The sequence below is a fragment of the Entelurus aequoreus genome, linkage group LG01 (assembly GCF_033978785.1).
Source record: "Entelurus aequoreus isolate RoL-2023_Sb linkage group LG01, RoL_Eaeq_v1.1, whole genome shotgun sequence".
NCBI classification, from domain to species: domain Eukaryota; kingdom Metazoa; phylum Chordata; class Actinopteri; order Syngnathiformes; family Syngnathidae; genus Entelurus; species Entelurus aequoreus.
Window position 1 is genome coordinate 96,363,061 of NC_084731.1, and position 18,834 is coordinate 96,381,894.

The window sequence follows — 18,834 nt, forward strand, 5'->3', positions numbered from 1 at the left end:
ACTTAAATATTTCCAAGATATTTCTTTATTCTTAGACAACGGATTCCCTTCCGTGATTGGTCATTTCTATGGACACAGAAATGACGTCACCTAAAATTCCATTTACGGCACATAGTAATGTCGTAATTCAGCTCTGAGTGTGACACTTAAGATTCAGTCCTACACTTCGCTGAAAGTGTGAGTAAGACACTTGATAACTAACTTTTAAGTGCAGCTTTCAGCGAAGAATTTATTTACTCTTAAGTCAACTTAGGAGTAATTCTAAGAAGCTTGATAAGTACGGCCCCAGATGTTTATTGGGATAAGGTAAACATCTGTTCAGTATTTTAACATAAAAGTGTTTGATTGTGAGGCATTAAAGGCCTACTGAAAGCCACTACTACCGACCACGCAGTCTGATAGTTTATATATCAATGATAAAATCTTAACATTGCAACACATGCCAATACGGCCGGGTTAACTTATAAAGTGACATTTTAAATTTCCCGCTAAACTTCCGGTTGGAAACGTCTATGTATGATGCGTATGCGCGTGACGTCACGACGGCAACGGAAGTATTCGTACCCAATGTGTCACCATACAAACTGCTCTGTTTTCATCGAACAATTCCACAGTATTCTGGACATCTGTGTTGGTGAATCTTTTGCAATTTGTTTAATGAACAATGGAGACTGCAAAGAAGAAAGTTGTAGGTGGGATCGGTGTATTAGCGGCTGGCTGTAGCAACACAACAAGGAGTACTTACTTGGATAGCAGACGCGCTAGCCGATGCTAGCCGCCAACCGCATCTGTGATCGGGTGAAGTCCTTCGTCGCGCCGTCGATCGCTGGAACGCAGGTGAGCACGGGTGTTGATGAGGAAATGAGGGCTGGCTGGTGTAGGTGGAGCGCTAATGTTTTTATCATAGCTCTGTGAGGTCCGGTTGCTAAGTTGCTAAGTTAGCTTCAGCGTCGTTAGCAACAGCATTGTTAAGCTTTGCCAGGCTGAGAATTATTAACCGTGTAGTTACATGTCCATGGTTTAATAGTATTGTTGATTTTCTGTCTATCCTTCCAGTCAGGGATTTATTTATTTTGTTTCTATCTGCATTGGAGCCCGATGCTATCACGTTAGCTCAGTAGCTAAAGTGCGTCAACGATGTATTGTCGTGGAGATAAAAGTCACTGTGAATGTCCATTTCGCGTTCTCGACTCTCATTTTCAAGAGGATATAGTATCCGAGGTGGTTTAAAATACAAATCCGTGATCCACAACAGAAAAATGAGAGTGTGTGGAATCCAATGAGCCAGCTTGTACCTAAGTTACGGTCAGAGCGAAAAAAGATACACCCTGCACTGCCTCTCTAGTTCTTCACTCTAACGTTCCTCATCCACAAATCTTTCATCCTCGCTCAAATTAATGGGGTAATCATCGCTTTCTCGGTCCGAATCTCTCTCGCTCCATTGTAAACAACGGGGAATTGTGAGGAATCCTTCCTCCTGTGACGTCACGCTACTTCCGGTACAGGCAAGGCTTTTTTTAATCAGCGACCAAAAGTTGCGAACTTTATCGTCGTTGTTCTCTACTAAATCCTTTCAGCAAAAATATGGCAATATCGCGAAATGATCAAGTATGACACATAGAATGGATCTGCTATTCCCGTTTGAATAAAAAAAAATCATTTCAGTAGGCCTTTGAGCGAGGATGAAAGATTCGTAGATGAGGAACGTTAGAGTGAATGACTTGAGAGGCAGTGATGGACGTATCTTTTTTCGCTCTGACCGTAACTTAGGTACAAGCTGGCTCATTGGATTCCACACTCTCTCCTTTTTTTATTGTGGATCACGGATTTGTATTTTAAACCACCTTGGATACTATATCCTCTTGAAAATGAGAGTCGAGAACGCGAAATGGACATTCAGTGCCTTTTATCTCCACGACAATACATCGGCGAAATGCTTTAGCTACGAGCTAACGTGATAGCATCGTGCTTTAACTGCATATAGAAACAAAAAAATAAACCCCTGACTGGAAGGATAGATAGAAAATCAACAATACTATTAAACCGTGGACATGTAAATACACGGTTAATGCTTTCCAGGCTGGCGAAGGTTAACAATGCTGTGCTAACGACGCCATTGAAGCTAACTTAGCAACTTAGCAACCTCCCCCAACGGGACCTCACAGAGCTATGCTAAAAACATTAGCTCTCCACCTACGCCAGCCAGCCCTCATCTACTCATCAACACCCGTGCTCACCTGCGTTCCAGCGATCGGCAGAAGGACGAAGGACTTCACCCGATGCGTTTGGCGGCCCGGAGACGTAGGAAGTCAAGGTGAGGTCGGCGGCTAGCGCGGCTAGCGCTCCAACAAAGTCCTCCTGGTTGTGTTGCTGTAGTCCGCTGCTAATACACCGATCCCACCTACAACTGTCTTCTTTGCAGCCTTCATTGTTCATTAAACAAATTGCAAAAGATGTCCAGAATACTGTGGAATTATGAAATGAAAACAGAGCTTTTTGTATAGGATTCTACGGGTACCATAACTTCCGTTACTTTGACTTCGTCACACGCATACGTCATCATACCGCGACGTTTCAGCCGGATATTTCCCGGGAAGTTTTAAAAGTCACTTTATAAGTTAACCCGGCCGTATTGGCATGTGTTGCAATGTTAAGATTTCATCATTGATATATAAACTGTCAGACTGTGTGGTCGGTAGTAGTGGCTTTCAGTAGGCCTTTAAAAACCACAAAATGCAACGGGTCCATCGGACCCACAAACGCCGGCTGAGCAACAACAATATGAACAGACAATTTCTCTGCCAGTTTCTGCATCCCACAGGGATTCTTCTTTTGTGTTTCTGCACCTACGGTTCCCACACAAGGTTGCAACATTGTTTGTCAACACTGTCTGCTCTCATTTTCTCGCACATTTGACCCTCTGGTGTTCTGTGTACCTACACTCTGTCCTCCCCCGGACCCGGACATCTTATATGTAATATAAATGTGTAGGGGGGGGATGTATGGTGTGTGTGGTCATTAAATATGTATTTTGATATATGCTCTTCACAGAAAATGAGCCAAAGTCAGTGAGTCTCAGTTTGAAAAATTAACTAATTGCACCATTTTTCTTTGAATAAAAAATGAAAACGGGTCCCGCAGACCCGAACACCACACACTGTGTATATTCACTTTGTTTTGGGGTTTCTTTGCACATACAAATGAAAACATGATTAATTTAGATGAAAAATGAACGCCATTCAAAATGAATGGTTTGACAGAGTCATCAGTGCAGCAGCTGTGACCCCTGCAGGTAATTAAAATAAGCTGGCATTTTCCAGAAGACGTGTTGCCCACGCATCATCCGCCCCTCTTTTTTTCTGTTTTGCCATTTCCATTCTGCCCCCGAGCATCCTCTCCTCCTCAGTCGTTCTTCCCCCCTCCTCCTCTTTCCTCTCCCTGCTCCGAAGCCGGCGCTTTTGCTCCCCCCCCCGCATCCCCCCCCACCCGCCGTGATTTCGGTGGACGGTGCTCCCGTCAGCGGTCGGATGCACGCTCAGACACAAAGACGCCTCCCACCGCCTGGCTCCTCACCGTCGCCTCGACGTTGCGCGGGAGCATAAACCGAATACCGTTTGGTGGTTGTTTTTTTTTTTTGCGCTCTCCATGCCACACCCTTGGCACTCCGGCTTTGTGCGAGCGAGCGCATGCCACAGGTAATCTTGTCCTTTTGGAAAAGAAAGCAGGATGAAGAAAATCTGGTCCAAGAAGAGATTTCAGGTGAGTCTACTGATGCATATCTGATGGTGTGTATTTCGGGATGTATTTCCACACCAAATGAGCTAATTATCATCATACTTTTTGTGGAAAAAGTACAGAGGAGAGATTTCTAGTCATCTGTTGTTATGGCAACTGTAACGCACGCTGAATAATAGGGCATTCCTAAAGATGATGAAAGTGTGTCAGTAGGCGGCCGCTTGAACACTTGATTTCAAACCCCTACGGTCTGCTCTCTCTCGCTCTCTCCGGTGGCGGCAAATTTGCCCGAGCAATTGTGTCTGGCAGGCGTTGTGGTTTTCAGCCACAACGTGTTTGTTCTGACGCAGCTGCTCCCTGTTGATAAGGCGATCACGATCAGCCTTCCGGCAACAGCCGCGCAAATATATTCAGCCAATGAGAAGCAAAAATTGTGGAGCGGGGATGGAGAGGTAAATGAGTCATTTCAATGTACCGTGTTTATTTTGTTGTTGCACTTTTGCTACTTTCACTGCAACACAGTGAGTCATTGTGGGTTGCTCTCCGTGGTGCTGATGGACAGGAGTGATTTGACGGAGCAGCTGGTCAGGGCCTTTTCACTCTGACACATAAATATTTCTGTTATTAAAAACAACTCTGCTCATTCCCACTGTTCAAATGCATTATTTATGTGGGAAAGGTTATTTGCTCTTGAACAGCGTCGATGAAACAATTGTGAGAACGTGCTACTTGAGTGTGTTATGTCACTCAGTACTTACCAAACCCCAAACCAGTGAAGTTGGCACGTCGTGTAAATGGTAAATAAAAACAGAATACAATGATTTGCAAATCCCGTTCAACCTATATTCAAATGAATTGACTGCAAAGACAAGATATTTAACGTTTAAACCGGAAAACGTTGTTATTTTTTGCAATTATTAGCTCATTTGGAATTTGAAGCCTGCAACAGGTTTCAAAAAAGTGGCAAAAAAGACTGAGAAAAGTTGAAGAATGCTCATCAAACACTTATTTGGAACATCCCACAGGTGAACAGGCTAATTGGGAACAGGTGGGTGCCATGATTGGGTATAAAAGCAGCTTCCATGAAATGCTCAGTCTTTCACAAACAAAGGATGGGGCGAGGGTCACCGCTTTGTGCACAAATGCGTGAGAAAATTGTTGAACAGTTTTAAGAACAACGTTTCTCAACCAGCTATTGCAAGGAATTTAGGGATTTCTCCATCTACGCTCCGGATCCATGGTTCTCGCCCGGAAAAGGGTGGAGTGCCATCTCCGGGTTGCGGAGGAGACCCTGCCCCAAGTGGAGGAGTTCAAGTACCTCGGAGTCTTGTTCACGAGTGAGGGAAGAGTGGATCGGATCAGTGCATCGTCTTCAGTAATGCGGACGCTGTATCGGTCCGTCGTGGTGAAGAAGGAGCTGAGCCGGAAGGCAAAGCTCTCAATTTACCGGTCGATCTACGTTCCCATCCTCACCTATGGGTGGCGGGGCTCTCCCTTAGAGATAGGGTGAGAAGCTCTGCCATCCGGGGGGAGCTCAAAGTAAAGCTGCTGCTCCTCCACATGGAGAGGAGCCAGATGAGGTGGTTCGGGGCATCTGGTCAGGATGCCACCCGAACGCCTCCCTAGGGAGGTGTTTAGGGCACGTCCGACCGGTAGGAGGCCACGGGGAAGACCCAGGACACGTTGGGAAGACTATGTCTCCCAGCTGGCCTCGGAACGCCTCGGGATCCCCCGGGAGGAGCTGGACGAAGTGGCTGGGGAGAGGGAAGTCTGGGCTTCCCTGCTTAAGCTGCTGCCCCCGCGACCCGACCTCGGATAAGCGGAAGAAGATGGATGGATGGATGGACGGACGGTCCGTAATATCATCAAAATGTTCGGAGAATCTGGAAAAAAGGCCGGGAACCAACATTGAATGCTCGTGACCTTCGATCCTTCAGGCGGTACTGCATCAAAAAGCGACATCAGTGTGTAAAGGATATCACCACATGGGCTCAGGAACACTTCACAAACCCACTGTCATTAACTTCAGTTTGTCGCTACATCTGTAAGCGCAAGTTAAAACTCTACTATGCAAAGTGAACACCGTTTATCAACAACACCCAGAAACGCCGCCGGCTTCGCTCATCTAAGATGGACTGATGCAAAGTGGAAAAGTGTTCTGTGGTCTGACGAGTCCACATTTCAAATTGTTTATGGAAACGGTGGATGTCGTGTCCTCCGGACCAAAGAGGAAAAGAACCATCCGGATTGTTATAGGCGCAAAGTGTAAAAGCCAGCATGTGTGATGGTTTGGGGGTGTATTAGTGCCCAAGACATGGGTAACTTACACATCTGTGAAGGCACCATTAATGCTGAAAGGTACATACAGGTTTTGGAGCAACATATGTTGCCATCCAAGCAACGTTATCATGGACGCCCCTGCTTATTTCAGCAAGACAATGCCAAGGCCACGTGTTACAACAGCGTGGCTTCGTAGTAAAAGAGTGCGGGTACTAGACGGGCCTGCCGGTAGTCCAGACCTGCCTCCCATTGAAAATGTGTGGCGCATTCTGAAGCCTAAAATAGCACAAGGGAGACCCCCGGACTGTTGAACAACTTAAGCTGTACATCAAGCAAGAATGGGTAAGAATTCCACCTGAGAAGCTTCAAAAATGTGTCTCCTCAGTTCCCAAACCTTTACTGAGTGTTGTTAAAAGGAAAGGCCATGTAACACAGTGGTAAAAATGCCCTTGTGACAACTTTTTTGCAACGTGTTGCTGCCATTAAATTCTAAATTAATGATTATTTGCACAAAAAAATAAAAATACGTTTCTCAGTTCGAACATTAAATATATGTTTCCAGTCTATTCAATTGAATATAAATTGAAAAGGATTTGCAAATCATTGTATTCTGTTTTTATTTACAAATTACCCAATGTGTCAACTTCACTGGTTTTGGGTTTTGTAGAACCAGCAGTTCAATATTTTTGAGTGTCCATCTAACCAATTTTTTCTCATCCAGTGGTACCTCAGTTTTGCTTTGTAATCTGTTCCCAAAAAGTCTGACAAAGGTCTGTACTTTGCTAGAAATTATTTCGTGAATTGTAAAATATTCCTCACCTTCGTTATCAAAGTGCTGGTACTTACAACTTTCTCTGGCACCATGGTGGCTTAATTTGCAGTCGTACTGAAGTGAAATAATTAACTCCTATCATGTTTTGCTTATGGTGAAGATTTATATCCAACTTGGAGAAGGTGAACCACCAAGTTTAATTAAATAGTGGTATTTCCGTTTGAGCACATAATAAGATAAGGCCCCGTAGTTTGATATTCGCCGGTGGATTGGATCACTTCTTGTAGGAAAAGAGGCTCTAACTGGGACTTCGGAATGCAAAAGTGATAGCCCTATCCTTGAGAAGAGACTACCTGTCTAGCTCAAAGCCAACATTTAAGTTGTGACTTAAATCAGTTGTTTTTCAGACACTTTCACAAGAACATCTCTAGGTTAGGAGAAACACATTTTTTGACTTGACCTCCTCCGGGTACTGCAGTCCTGTATAATGACATTCGCTTGTAATAAAGCAACTTTTTGTTCGGCAAAGCGTCTCCGACATCCCTTTTGATCCGGCCCCACTGGCATGTCGCCCTTCTGCCCGGGAGAAGGTGACAAGAGAGTTGTGTGGTGTAACGTTGTTAGTTAGCAAAGAACCAACGAGTCTGCCAGTAGTGAGATCATAGCGCGAGGAGTAGGGATGATGTTTGATAAGAAATTATCGAGTTCGAGCCCATTATCGAATCCTCTTATCGAACCGATTCCTTATCGATTCTCTTATCGAATCCAGACAGGTTGTTGTATATGGAAAAAAACACAATATTTGGTTTAACAAAAGCTCACTTTTATTTTATAAGAAAAAATATATATAAATAAATAAATAAATATTGACTGTTACCCCCCTAAAAAAATAAAATAAAACAATATTGACTGTTGTTTCCCAAAGTATACTAAGTGGGATTTTTCAGAAAAACAAATATATACAGTAACACAAAAACAACCTGTCTCTGTGATCACTATAGGTGTATAAATAATAATATGGTGTTAAATCAAATCAGTCCCTTGGGCACAAAACTGAAAATAATACAGCTCTCCAAAAAGTGCACTTCTGCTGCTATTGGAACATACTAACTACACACACTATGACACTAAGAAGACCACAGTCATCAATCAACAATTCTTCTTCCAAAAAATTATTTCGATGGTGAAAATACACGACTGGCACATTTTAAGTCCTCAAAACATCCATTGAAACAGTGCACAAAAATCGTTTTTCAATAAACATCTTAGTATCAAATTTAACCACTTTCCACCTTAATATTGAGTTACATGAACAAGTTAAACAGTTTACTTAACCCGGAAGTGCCCAAACTAATGGTGCGTAGTATTTTCATATCGCCACAAGGTGTCAGTAAGAGTCCACAATCAAATGGGCATAACATTGCCGTCCCACAGGAAATGCTCTGTGAGACGCGATTCGTTCCCAGGGATTCGAATAAAGAACCAACTCTTTTTCTTTACTATAGTGGCCTCGATAACGGGAACCGGTTCTCAAAAAGGGATTTGAGTCCATGGAATCGGTTCTTTTCTTATCGAACAACCGGGAGAACCGGTTTTGAACATCATCCCTAGCTAGGAGTGACTTCTTGTGTGGCGTTGAGAGTAAGCTAGCACAGGCAAGTGTTTGTCTTGTCAAAGAGACGTAATGGACACAGTTGGACTCACACAGTGTATTAATAACACGACAAGACTGAGTTACCGACGAGTTATATTCTTTGTTTGGGCACTGGAGTCATTAGGGATGAAAACCTTTTAACATTTGAATTGATACTGTACCAATTTTTTATACTTTTGTGTGTGTTAAAATGTGTTGTTTAAATATCTTGTTTTCTTACACTTCTTTGTCTTAATTGCAAGTACTGTACTGTACTATATAGTAAAGTAGATGCAATTCTAAGACATGAGCTGGCAGTAGTGTATAGACTACGGTGTAGTCAGGAAGTAGTCTTTGCTGTTTAGTTGTCTTTTGAGCCCTGTAAAGTGTTTATATGTACAGTAAGTATTGTTTTTATTCCACACCAGCTGTTCGACTGTAACATTTATCTATCCGAGTTGTACACACCCCAAAACCAGGGAAGTTGGCACGTTGTGTAAATGGTAAATAAAAACAAAATACAATGATTTGCAAATCCTTGTCAACTTATATTCAATTGAATAGACTGCGAAGACAAGATATGTAACGTTTGAACTGGTAAATGTTGTTATTGTTTTGCAAATATTAGCTCATTTAGAATTTGATGCCTGCAACATGTTTCAAAAAAGCTGGCACAAGTGGCAAAAAAAGACTGATAAAGTTGAGGAATGCTCATCAAACACTTATTTGGAACATCCCACAGGTGAACGGGCTAATTGGGAACAGGTGGGTGCCATGATTGGGTATAAAAGTAGATTCCATGAAATGCTCAGTCATTCACAAACAAGGATGGGGCGAGGGTCACCACTTTGTCAACAAATGCGTGAGCAAATTGTCGAACGGTTTAAGAACAACATTTCTCAACCAGCTATTGCAAGGAATTTAGGGATTTCACCATCTACGCTCCGTAATATCATCAAAAGGTTCAGAGAAATCACTGCACGTAAGCGGAATGCCCATGACTTTCAATCCCTCAGGCGGTACTGCATCAAAAAACCGACATCAGTGTGTAAAGGATATCACCACATGGGCTCAGGAACACTTCAGAAAACCACTGTCAGTAACTACAGTTCGTCGCTACATCTGTAAGTGCAAGTTAAAACTCTACTATGCAAAGCGAAAGCCATTTATCAACAACACCCAGAAACGCCGCCGGCTTCGCTGGGCCCGAACTCATCTAAGATGGACTGATGCAAAGTGGAAAAGTGTTCTGTGGTCTGACGAGTACACATTTCAAATAGTTTTTGGAAACTGTAGACGTCGTGTATTCTGTTTTTATTTACGATTTACACAAAAGTGCCAACTTCACTGGTTTTGGGTTTTCTAGTTTTGATTACCAAATATGGAAGTGTTGAAATCGCCATGTAAAATCCCCAATGCTAATCTTCAGCATGTCGATGGCAAATCCAATGTAAATTGGCATCGAGCTAGCATATGTCAAAAACTGTAGTTTTCAGAGCCTTCTTGACAAATTGTAACATTACCAAGAGGCGGATCGGCTGAGTCAGTTACTGCTTGTTTCTTGGCCAAGTGCTTGTGCCCGTGCTAAGTCAGAAACCGGACGGGGACGTCACATTCAACAAAAGTATTGAAATATGTCATTTTATAATTTGACGGACTTCGGTCTGTGCCTATAAAAGTATCGAATTCGGTACCCGTCCCTACTCGAGTCCACAGATTGTTAACAGGCTACTACTTTGTGTCGCCATATTTGCGATAACTGAGAGAGTATACATAAACTCTTAAAACATTTAGGAGGAAACCAAATCCTACACATAGTAGGGCGTACAAAACCGAGGTACCACTTGAGGACCACATACAGTCGTGGTCAAAAGTTGACATACACTTGTAAAGGACATAAAGTCATGGCTGTCTTGAGTTTCCAATCATTTCTGCAACTCTTATTTTTTTTGTGATAGAGTGATTGGAGCACATACTTGTTGGTCACACAGAAAAAAAACATTCATGAAGTTTGGTTCTTTTATGAATTTATTATGGGTCGACTGAAAATGTGAGCAAATGTGCTGGGTCAAAAGTATACATACAGCAATGTTAATATTTGGCAAGTTTCACTGCAATAAGGCACTTTTGGTAGCCATCCTCAAGCTTCTGCTTGAATTTTTGACCACTCCTCTTGACAAAATTGCTGCAGTTCAGCTAAATGTGTTGGTTTTCTGACATGGACTTGTTTCTTCAGCAGTCAGGACTTTGGGAAGGCCATTCTAAAACCTTAATTCTAGCCTGATTTAGCCATCCCTTTACCACTTTTGACGTGTGCTTGGGGTCATTGTCCTGTTGGAACACCCAACCGCGCCCAAGACCATACTTGCCAACCCTCCCGATTTTCCCGAATTTCTCCCGTTGTATCATTTTTTTGGACTGGTTTAATGATAACGTTAAATTCAAGCACATAGTGAATGCAAGGCATACTGTTGTGATCCGCGGCGCGGATCGTGTTCTGTTTGGGTTTTCGGGTCACTTATGTTTTTCTGTTAGTCCCGGTCTCATTCTAGTTCCTGTTTATGCACCTCTGTGTTTGTTACCATAGCAACTTATTACTTTCACCTGCCGCTGGGGTTCCCGACACGCACCTGTTGGTCATTACTGACATTATTATTTAAAGCCTGCCTTCCCAGTCAGTCGGTCTTGCTTCGTAGTTTGTTTCCTTACAACAGATGACGACTTTTGTTTCCTGCTCTAAACCTTCTAGCTTCCACGCTAAAGTCTCTGTTTACCTTCTAGCTCCCACGCTAGCTCCTTTTGTTTCTGCCTTAAGTGCTATGAGCACGTTTTTGTTTGTTCCAGTATTATTTATTTCTTAAATAAATCATTTTTTACCTGCAAGCTGTGTCCGAAGCCCGATCTGCATTCCTGGGAGAACGAACACCCGCATCACTATGCGACCCGGTCGTCACACATACTTGGTCAACAGCCCATACATGTGACACTGACGGTGTCCGTATAAACAACTTTAACACTGTTACAAATATGCGCCACACTGTGAACCCACACCCAACAAGAATGACAAACGCATTTCGGGAGAACATCCGCACCGTAACACAACATAAACACAACAAAACAAATACCCAGAATCCCTCGCAGCACTAACTCTTCCGGGACGCTACAATAACATCTACGGCTTTTGGAGCTCAGTGCACAACTGCGCACACGACAAGAAGGAGACGAAGCAGAAGAACGACGACGACTAAGATGAAGAAATACGCTTGCAAGTTCTCAAATTATTGGAAAAAAAAAATTTCATTTCATCCAGGACACAGCTCGAAGGGGAAGGGGTATGCTGCCTGCACCTCAACCCCGCCCCCCGCCCCCGAAACCACGCCCCCCCCTCCCATCTCCCGAATTCGGAGGTCTCAAGGTTGGCAAGTATGCCCAAGACCCAACCTCCGGGCTGATGATTTTAGCTTGTCCTGAAGAATTTGGAGGTCATCCTCCTTTTTCATTGTCCCATTTCCTCTCTGTAAAGCACCAGTTCCATTGGCAGCAAAACAGGCCCAGAGCATAATACTACCACCACCATGCTTGACGGTAGGCATGGTGTTCCTGGGATTAAAGACCTCACACTGCAAAAAGTGAAATCTAAGTAAGATGAAATATCTCAAATAAGGGTGATATTTGCTTATTTTCTGTCTGATAAGATAATTCTTCTCACTAAGCAGATTTTATGTTAGAGTGTTTTACTTGTTTTAAGGGTTTTGGTCCTAAATGATGTCAGTAAGATATTACAGCTTGTTGCTGAGATTTGATGAGCTATATTGAGTAAAACATGCTTGAAACTAGAATATCAACTGTTGCAAAGCTGTGTCATCAACACTCACAAGTATAAAACTACTTTTTTAAAGTAGTCATTTCTTACTTCAAGCATGAAAAAACAAATCATGATGCCGAGCGCATATCATTATGTCAAGATAATGGCACTAGCATGTAATTAATTTAAGAATAATTTTCAACATATTGAGCAAAAAGGTCTAATTTTTTTTTTTCTACCACGAAAAGTGCACTTATTTTAAGCCAGTGGTTCTTAACCTTGTTGGAGGTACCGAATCCCACCAGTTTCATATGCGCATTCACCGAACCCTTCTTTAGTGAAAAATAAAATGTTTTTTTTTTCAAATTCAAGACAAAGTTATATGTTTTTGGTAACACTTTAGTATGGGAAACATATTCTAAGTAACAAAGACTTAATTTAGAGTTATTTGGACACTAGGGGAACATATTCTAAGTCAGGGGTCACCAACCTTTTTGAAAGCAAGAGCTACTTCTTGGGTAGTGATTAATGCGAAGGGCTACCAGTTTGATACACACTTAAATAAATTGCCAGAAATAGCCAATTTGCTCAATTTACCTTTAACTCTATGTTATTATTAATAATTAATGATATTTACACTTAATTGAACGGTTTAAAAGAGGAGAAAACACGAAAAAAATGACAATTAAATTTTGAAACATAGTTTATCTTCAATTTCGACTCTTTAAAATTCAAAATTCAACCGAAAAAAAGAAGAGAAAAACTTAAAAAAAGAATTTATGTCACATCATTAGTCATTTTTCCTGATTAAGATTAATTTTAGAATTTTGATGACTAAAAATCATTATTTCTTCTAGAATTTCCAGAATAAAATTTTAAAATAAATTCAAAAGACTTTGAAATAAGATTTAAATTTGATTCTACAGATTTTCTAGATTTGACAGAATAATTTTTTTGAATTTTAATCATAATAAGTTTGAAGAAATATTTCACAAATATTCTTCGTCGAAAAAACAGAAGCTAAAATGAAGAATTAAATTAAAATGTATTTATTATTCTTTACAATAAAAAAAAATAATACTTGAACATTGATTTAAATTGTCAGGAAAGAAGAGGAAGGAATTTAAAAAGTAAAAAGGTATATGTGTTTAAAAATCCTAAAATCATTTTTAAGGTTGTATTTTTTCTCTTAAATTGTCTTTCTGAAAGTTATAAGAAGCAAAGTAAAAAAAATTAATGAATTTAAACAAGTGAAGACCAAGTCTTTAAAATATTTTCTTGGATTTTCAAATTCTATTTAAGTTTTGTCTCTCTTAGAATTAAAAATGTCGGGCAAAGCGAGACCAGCTTGCTAGTAAATAAATAGCATTTAAAAAATAGAGGCAGCTCACTGGTAAGTGCTGCTATTTGAGCTATTTTTAGAACAGGCCAGCGGGCTACTCATCTGGTCCTTACGGGCTACCTGGTGCCCGCGGGCACCGCGTTGGTGACCCCTGTTCTAAGTAATAAAGACTTAATTTTGAATTATTTGGTTAGGGTTAGGGTCAGGGTTAGAGGGGTAGGGTTATAATAAGGCCATGCCGAATAAGGCATTAATAAGTACTTAATAATGACTAGTTAAGAGCCATTATGTTACTAATTTGCATGTTAATAAGCAACTAATTAATGGTGAATATGTTCCCCATACTAAAGTGTTACCATGTTTTATTACTGGTGCACAAAATGAACCGTGCATGAACATCACCTTGTTCAAAGAACAAAACCAACACAGTGCATAAACTCACAACAAATTACACACCTGCAAATCAGTCTGACTTCTGCTGTTGCCGTATCCGTAATACGCCGATAGGGAGAAGTTTTTATTTACACGATGAGTCGGGTGTGTTTTGACCTCCGCCGAACCCCTGAGCCCGACTCACCGAACCCCTAGGGTTCGATCGAACCCAGGTTAAGAACCACTGTTTTAAGGTATGTTGGGGTTCATTGAGGTTAGCTAATTTTACTTGTTTTGGAAAGTCTCGACAAGCTGGATTTTCTTCTTCTATTGGCAGATAATTTTGCTAAGTTCAAATAAAATACCCCTAATCTTTGTATTTTTTTTTCTTGTTTTTGAACACTGACTTTTTGCAGTGCACCTTTTCTCCTCCAAACATATTGCTGGGTATTGTGGCCAAACAGCTCAATTTTTGTTTCATCTGACATCACATGGAGAAAGATAAGACCTTCTGGAGGAAAGTTCTGTGGCCAATCCCTCTATCACACAAAAATAAGAGTTGTAGAAAGTATTGTAAACTCAAGACAGCCATGACATCATGTTCTTTACAAGTGTATGTCCACTTTTGACCACGACTCTACTCTGCATTGTATGCAAACAAGAGAATCTTTGTCGCTGCTGAGTAACACTTTGTGCTCTGTCTTGTTGCAGAGGAGCGGCCATTCCACAAGGACATTTGGCAGATTCACCCATGGTGTGTTGTCATTATGAGCTTTCCCCGCATTGTGTTCCATCCTGCGTACGTCAGCCTTTTTGAGTTATCCAAGTAATGACTTTGGCTGCCGTACATGACCTGCCATTAAGTGCCACAGCAGGGAGTGGTTAGTGGTGTGCATCCAGCCCCCACCACGCAACACTTTTGCAATCATGCCCTCGGCCTCTCGAGTGAACGGCGTCTCACCCCATCGAGACGTCGCGTGCGATCATTTTTTTAATTTCAGAGTCCTGCTTCACTCCAGAGTACGAGTACATGATCGCGCCACAAAAATGAGTTCCGTCGTGCAATCTCTGAAATCCTAAATTGAATGCAGCGGGGTGGATGAAAGTGTATCGACAGCCTGGAAAAAACGGACAAACGGAGTGATTACTTTAATGCTGATTGTTGATGTTGCTACTATTAGGCCCTCCTGCTGGAATGATCTAATCAGGATCTGGCTTGACGGGGCGCAGCTCAATGAGGCGCGACCGAGCGCTCTGACCAGTAGACATATCTGTCCGGGCCAACCGCTGATTTTTAACCTCGAATGGGTACGAAGAGGATTGGTCGTGTGGGTGAGAGGGATGCTGGTTTCCATAGTAACGGTGCTCTCCCGTCTGCCCTCTCTTGCTGCCACTACGGAAGCGAAGTTTTCCGCTCCTGCCGAAAACAAAGCTACGGTAAAACCCATCTCTTTTTGACTCATGATTGGTCCGTCGTTCTTTTCTTTACCCCTTTTTTTGTGGTTTCACCTCCATTGCAATGTCCTCCATGTCATTTGGATGGGGTTTCTTTCACAGATGTATGGTTTCACTCTCCACACCCATCTTTTTTTTTTTTCATGTGTTGGTTTAAGGAGGCCGTTTTTGGGATTAAAAATGAGACAATGAGACATTTATGACAGGCAATTGGATGCATGGGATATAAACTATGTTGCCAAAACTATATTTGGTCACCTGCCTTGACTCACATATGTTAAAGGCCTACTGAAATGAATTTTTTTTATTTAAACGGGAATAGCAGATCCATTCTATGTGTCATACTTGATCATTTCGCGATATTGCCATATTTTTGCTGAAAGGATTAAGTAGAGAAAATCGACGATAAAGTTCGCAACTTTTGCTCGCTGATAAAAAAAAAACCTTGCCCCTACCGGAAGTAGCGTGACGTCACAAGCGGTAGTGCTGCTCACAATTCCCCGTCGTTTACAATGGAGCGAGAGATATTAGGAGCGAGAAAGTGACGATTACCCCATTAATTTGAGCGAGGATGAAAGATTCGTGGATGAGGAACGTTACAGTGACGGACTAGAATGCAGTTCAAGAGATATCTTTTTTCGCTCTGACCGTAACTTAGGTACAAGCTGGCTCATTGGAATCCACACTCTCTCCTTTTTCTATTGTGGATCACGGATTTGTATTTCAAACCACCTCGGATACTATATCCTCTTGGAAATGAGAGTCGAGAAGGCGAAATGGACATTAACGGTGACTTTTATCTCCACGACAATACATCGACGAAGCTCTTTAGCATGAGCTAACGTGATAGCATCTGTCTCAAATGCAGATAGAAACAAAATAAAATAAATCCCTGACTGGAAGGATAGACCGAAGATCAACAATACTACTATCAGGAGACACCGAACCAAACACTGGACATGTAAATACACGGTTAATGTGTATTCGACGCCTGTCGAAGCCTAGCAATGCTGTTGCTAATGACGCTAACTTAACAACGGGACCTCGTCAGAGCTATGATAAAAACATTAGCGCTCCACCTACGCCAGCCAGCCCTCCTCCGCTCATCAACACCCGTGCTCACCTGCGTTCCAGCGATCGACGATGCGGTCGGCGGCCCGGAGACGTAGGAAGTCCAACAAAGTCCTCCTTGTTGTGTTGCTACAGCCAGCCGCTAATACACCGATCCCACCTACAACGTTCTTCTTTGCAGTCTCCATTGTTCATTAAACAAATTGCAAAATATTCACCAACACAGATGTCCAGAATACTGTGGAATTTTGTCGAAGAAAACAGAGCTCTGTGTATTGTGTCCAAAAGGGTCCAAACACTTCCGTGGACCTCGCGACGTCACGCGCATACGTCATCCTCCAAAGGAGTTTTGAACCGGAAGTGTGGTGGGAAATTTAAAATGGCACTTTATAAGTTAACCCTGCAAAATAGACACTTCGCACCGACAACTTTCTTCTTTGCTTGCTCAGCTTCTTTCTCCATAATGCAATGAACAAATTGCAACAGATTCACCAACACAGATGTCCAGAATACTGTGGAATAATGAGATGAAAACAGAGCTATTTCGTATTGACTTCAATGGTGTCCGAATACTTCCGTTTCAATGATTGACGTCACGCGTATACGTCAACCCTCAGAGGCGTTTCGAACCGGAAGTTTAGCGGGAAATTTAAAATGTCACTTTATAAGTTAACCCGGCCGTATTGGCATGTGTTGCAATGTTAATATTTCATCATTGATATATAAACTATCAGACTGCGTGGTCGCTAGTAGTGGCTTTCAGTAGGCCTTTAAAGTTATGTTAAAGTACCAATTATTGTCACACACATTAGGTGTGGTGGAATTTGTCTTCTGCATTTGACCCATCCCCTTGTTCATCCCCTGGGAGTTAAGGGGAGCAGTGGGCAGCGCCCAGGAATCATTTTTGGTGATTTAACCCCCAATTCCAACCCTTGATGCTGAGTGCCAAGCAGAGAGGTAATGGGTCCCATTCTGGGGTTTGAACCCACAACCTACCGATCTCAGGGCGGACACTCTAACCCAGGGGTGTCCAAAGTGCGGCCCGGGGGCCATTTGTGGCCCGCAGGTCATTTTGTAACGGCCCCACGGCACATTTTAAAAATACGATTGAAAAAAATGAAAAACATGATAAGTGGTATAAAAGAGCAAACAGGTGAAATGTAACAAGAAAATGTCGCAATGTTGACTCTAATAACACAAAGCTGCCATGCAGGCTGTTTCTTTCTTTAAAAAATAATAATGAATCAAATTCAATGTCAATATGAATTATTGACCTATTCAAGGCTCCAATTACGTCACATTTGAGATATTTTTTTGGGGAAAATGTTGCATATTTTGTGTTTGCCATATGAAAAACGGAGCTGTTTTTTTTAAAGGGCCTAAAACGAACAAACGAAAAACATAAACAACAATAAAACATATAATTTACGGATAGATCTGAAGTTGATCTCGAGATTATTGTGTTAAAAGTAAACAGTAAAAAAAAAAAATATATATATTTTTTATAACTATTTGGATCCCCAATAATTTTAGTGTTGTTTGTTTTTAAGTGTCATTGCTCAAAAAATAATAATGAATTAAAATCAATGTTGTTATGAGTTATTGACCCTTTTAAGGCTCCGATTATTATATAATCTCAAATATTCCACTTAAAAATTGTATTGTGTGAAAATATTGCATATTTTGTATTTTTTCCATAAAAAAACAGGGTTTTCTTTGACAACAAGAGCATACAACTTAAATCTTTAAAACCGTTATATTGACAGATAGACCTAATGTTGATCTAGAGATTTAAAACTTGAATAATAATACAAATAATAATACTGAATAATGACACATTTTTAATATTTTTTTGACCACAACCCTTTGGGGTCCCCGGGATCAAGCCTGAGTGGAGGCCTAAATGTATATTTTTTATACATATATTGTATTGGTTTTTAAAATAAAAAATATCAAAATGGCCCCCCCGCTTGCTTTGATTTTTCAGAATGCGACCCTCAGTGGAAAAAGTTTGGACACCCCTGCTCTAACCACTAGGCCACTGAGTAGGTCTATGAACTTGAAGTGCCAGCCCATTCCTAACCCATAGGGTTCGGTATGACGTCGGTCCACCTTTTGCAGCTATTACAGCTTCAACTCTTCTGGGAAGGCTGTCCACAAGGTCGCGGAGTGTGTTTATAGGTATTTTCCACACTGTAAAAAAAAAAATCTACTGGCAGCTACGACTGCCAAACGAAAACCATAAAATTAAAGTAAAACATTGTAAACCAAATAATGATCAAAAACATATTTACAGAAATTTTCGTGAAACGTTTTGCGTAAAAATATCGTAATTTTACAGATTTTTACTAAATTATTAAGATCAACCA

General features: G+C 41.4%; 1 protein-coding gene across 10 annotated transcripts in view; it reads left to right on the forward strand.

Moving 5' to 3' along the window:
* The first annotated feature begins 3,512 nt into the window (after positions 1-3,512).
* The window catches only part of LOC133659912 (striated muscle preferentially expressed protein kinase-like), a 92,050-nt gene continuing 76,728 nt past the window's right edge, over positions 3,513-18,834 (forward strand). For 3 of the 10 annotated variants that reach the window (XM_062062837.1, XM_062062767.1, XM_062062846.1), the window contains exons 1-3: positions 3,513-3,759; positions 14,651-14,693; positions 15,342-15,376. In XM_062062837.1, coding sequence (XP_061918821.1) covers positions 3,687-3,759; positions 14,651-14,693; positions 15,342-15,376 — 151 coding nt within the window. In that variant the 5' untranslated portion in view covers positions 3,513-3,686. Of the gene's footprint in view, positions 3,760-14,650; positions 15,377-18,834 lie in introns of those variants that run through there. The other 7 variants (XM_062062827.1, XM_062062791.1, XM_062062802.1 and 4 more) reach the window with 7 other exon arrangements.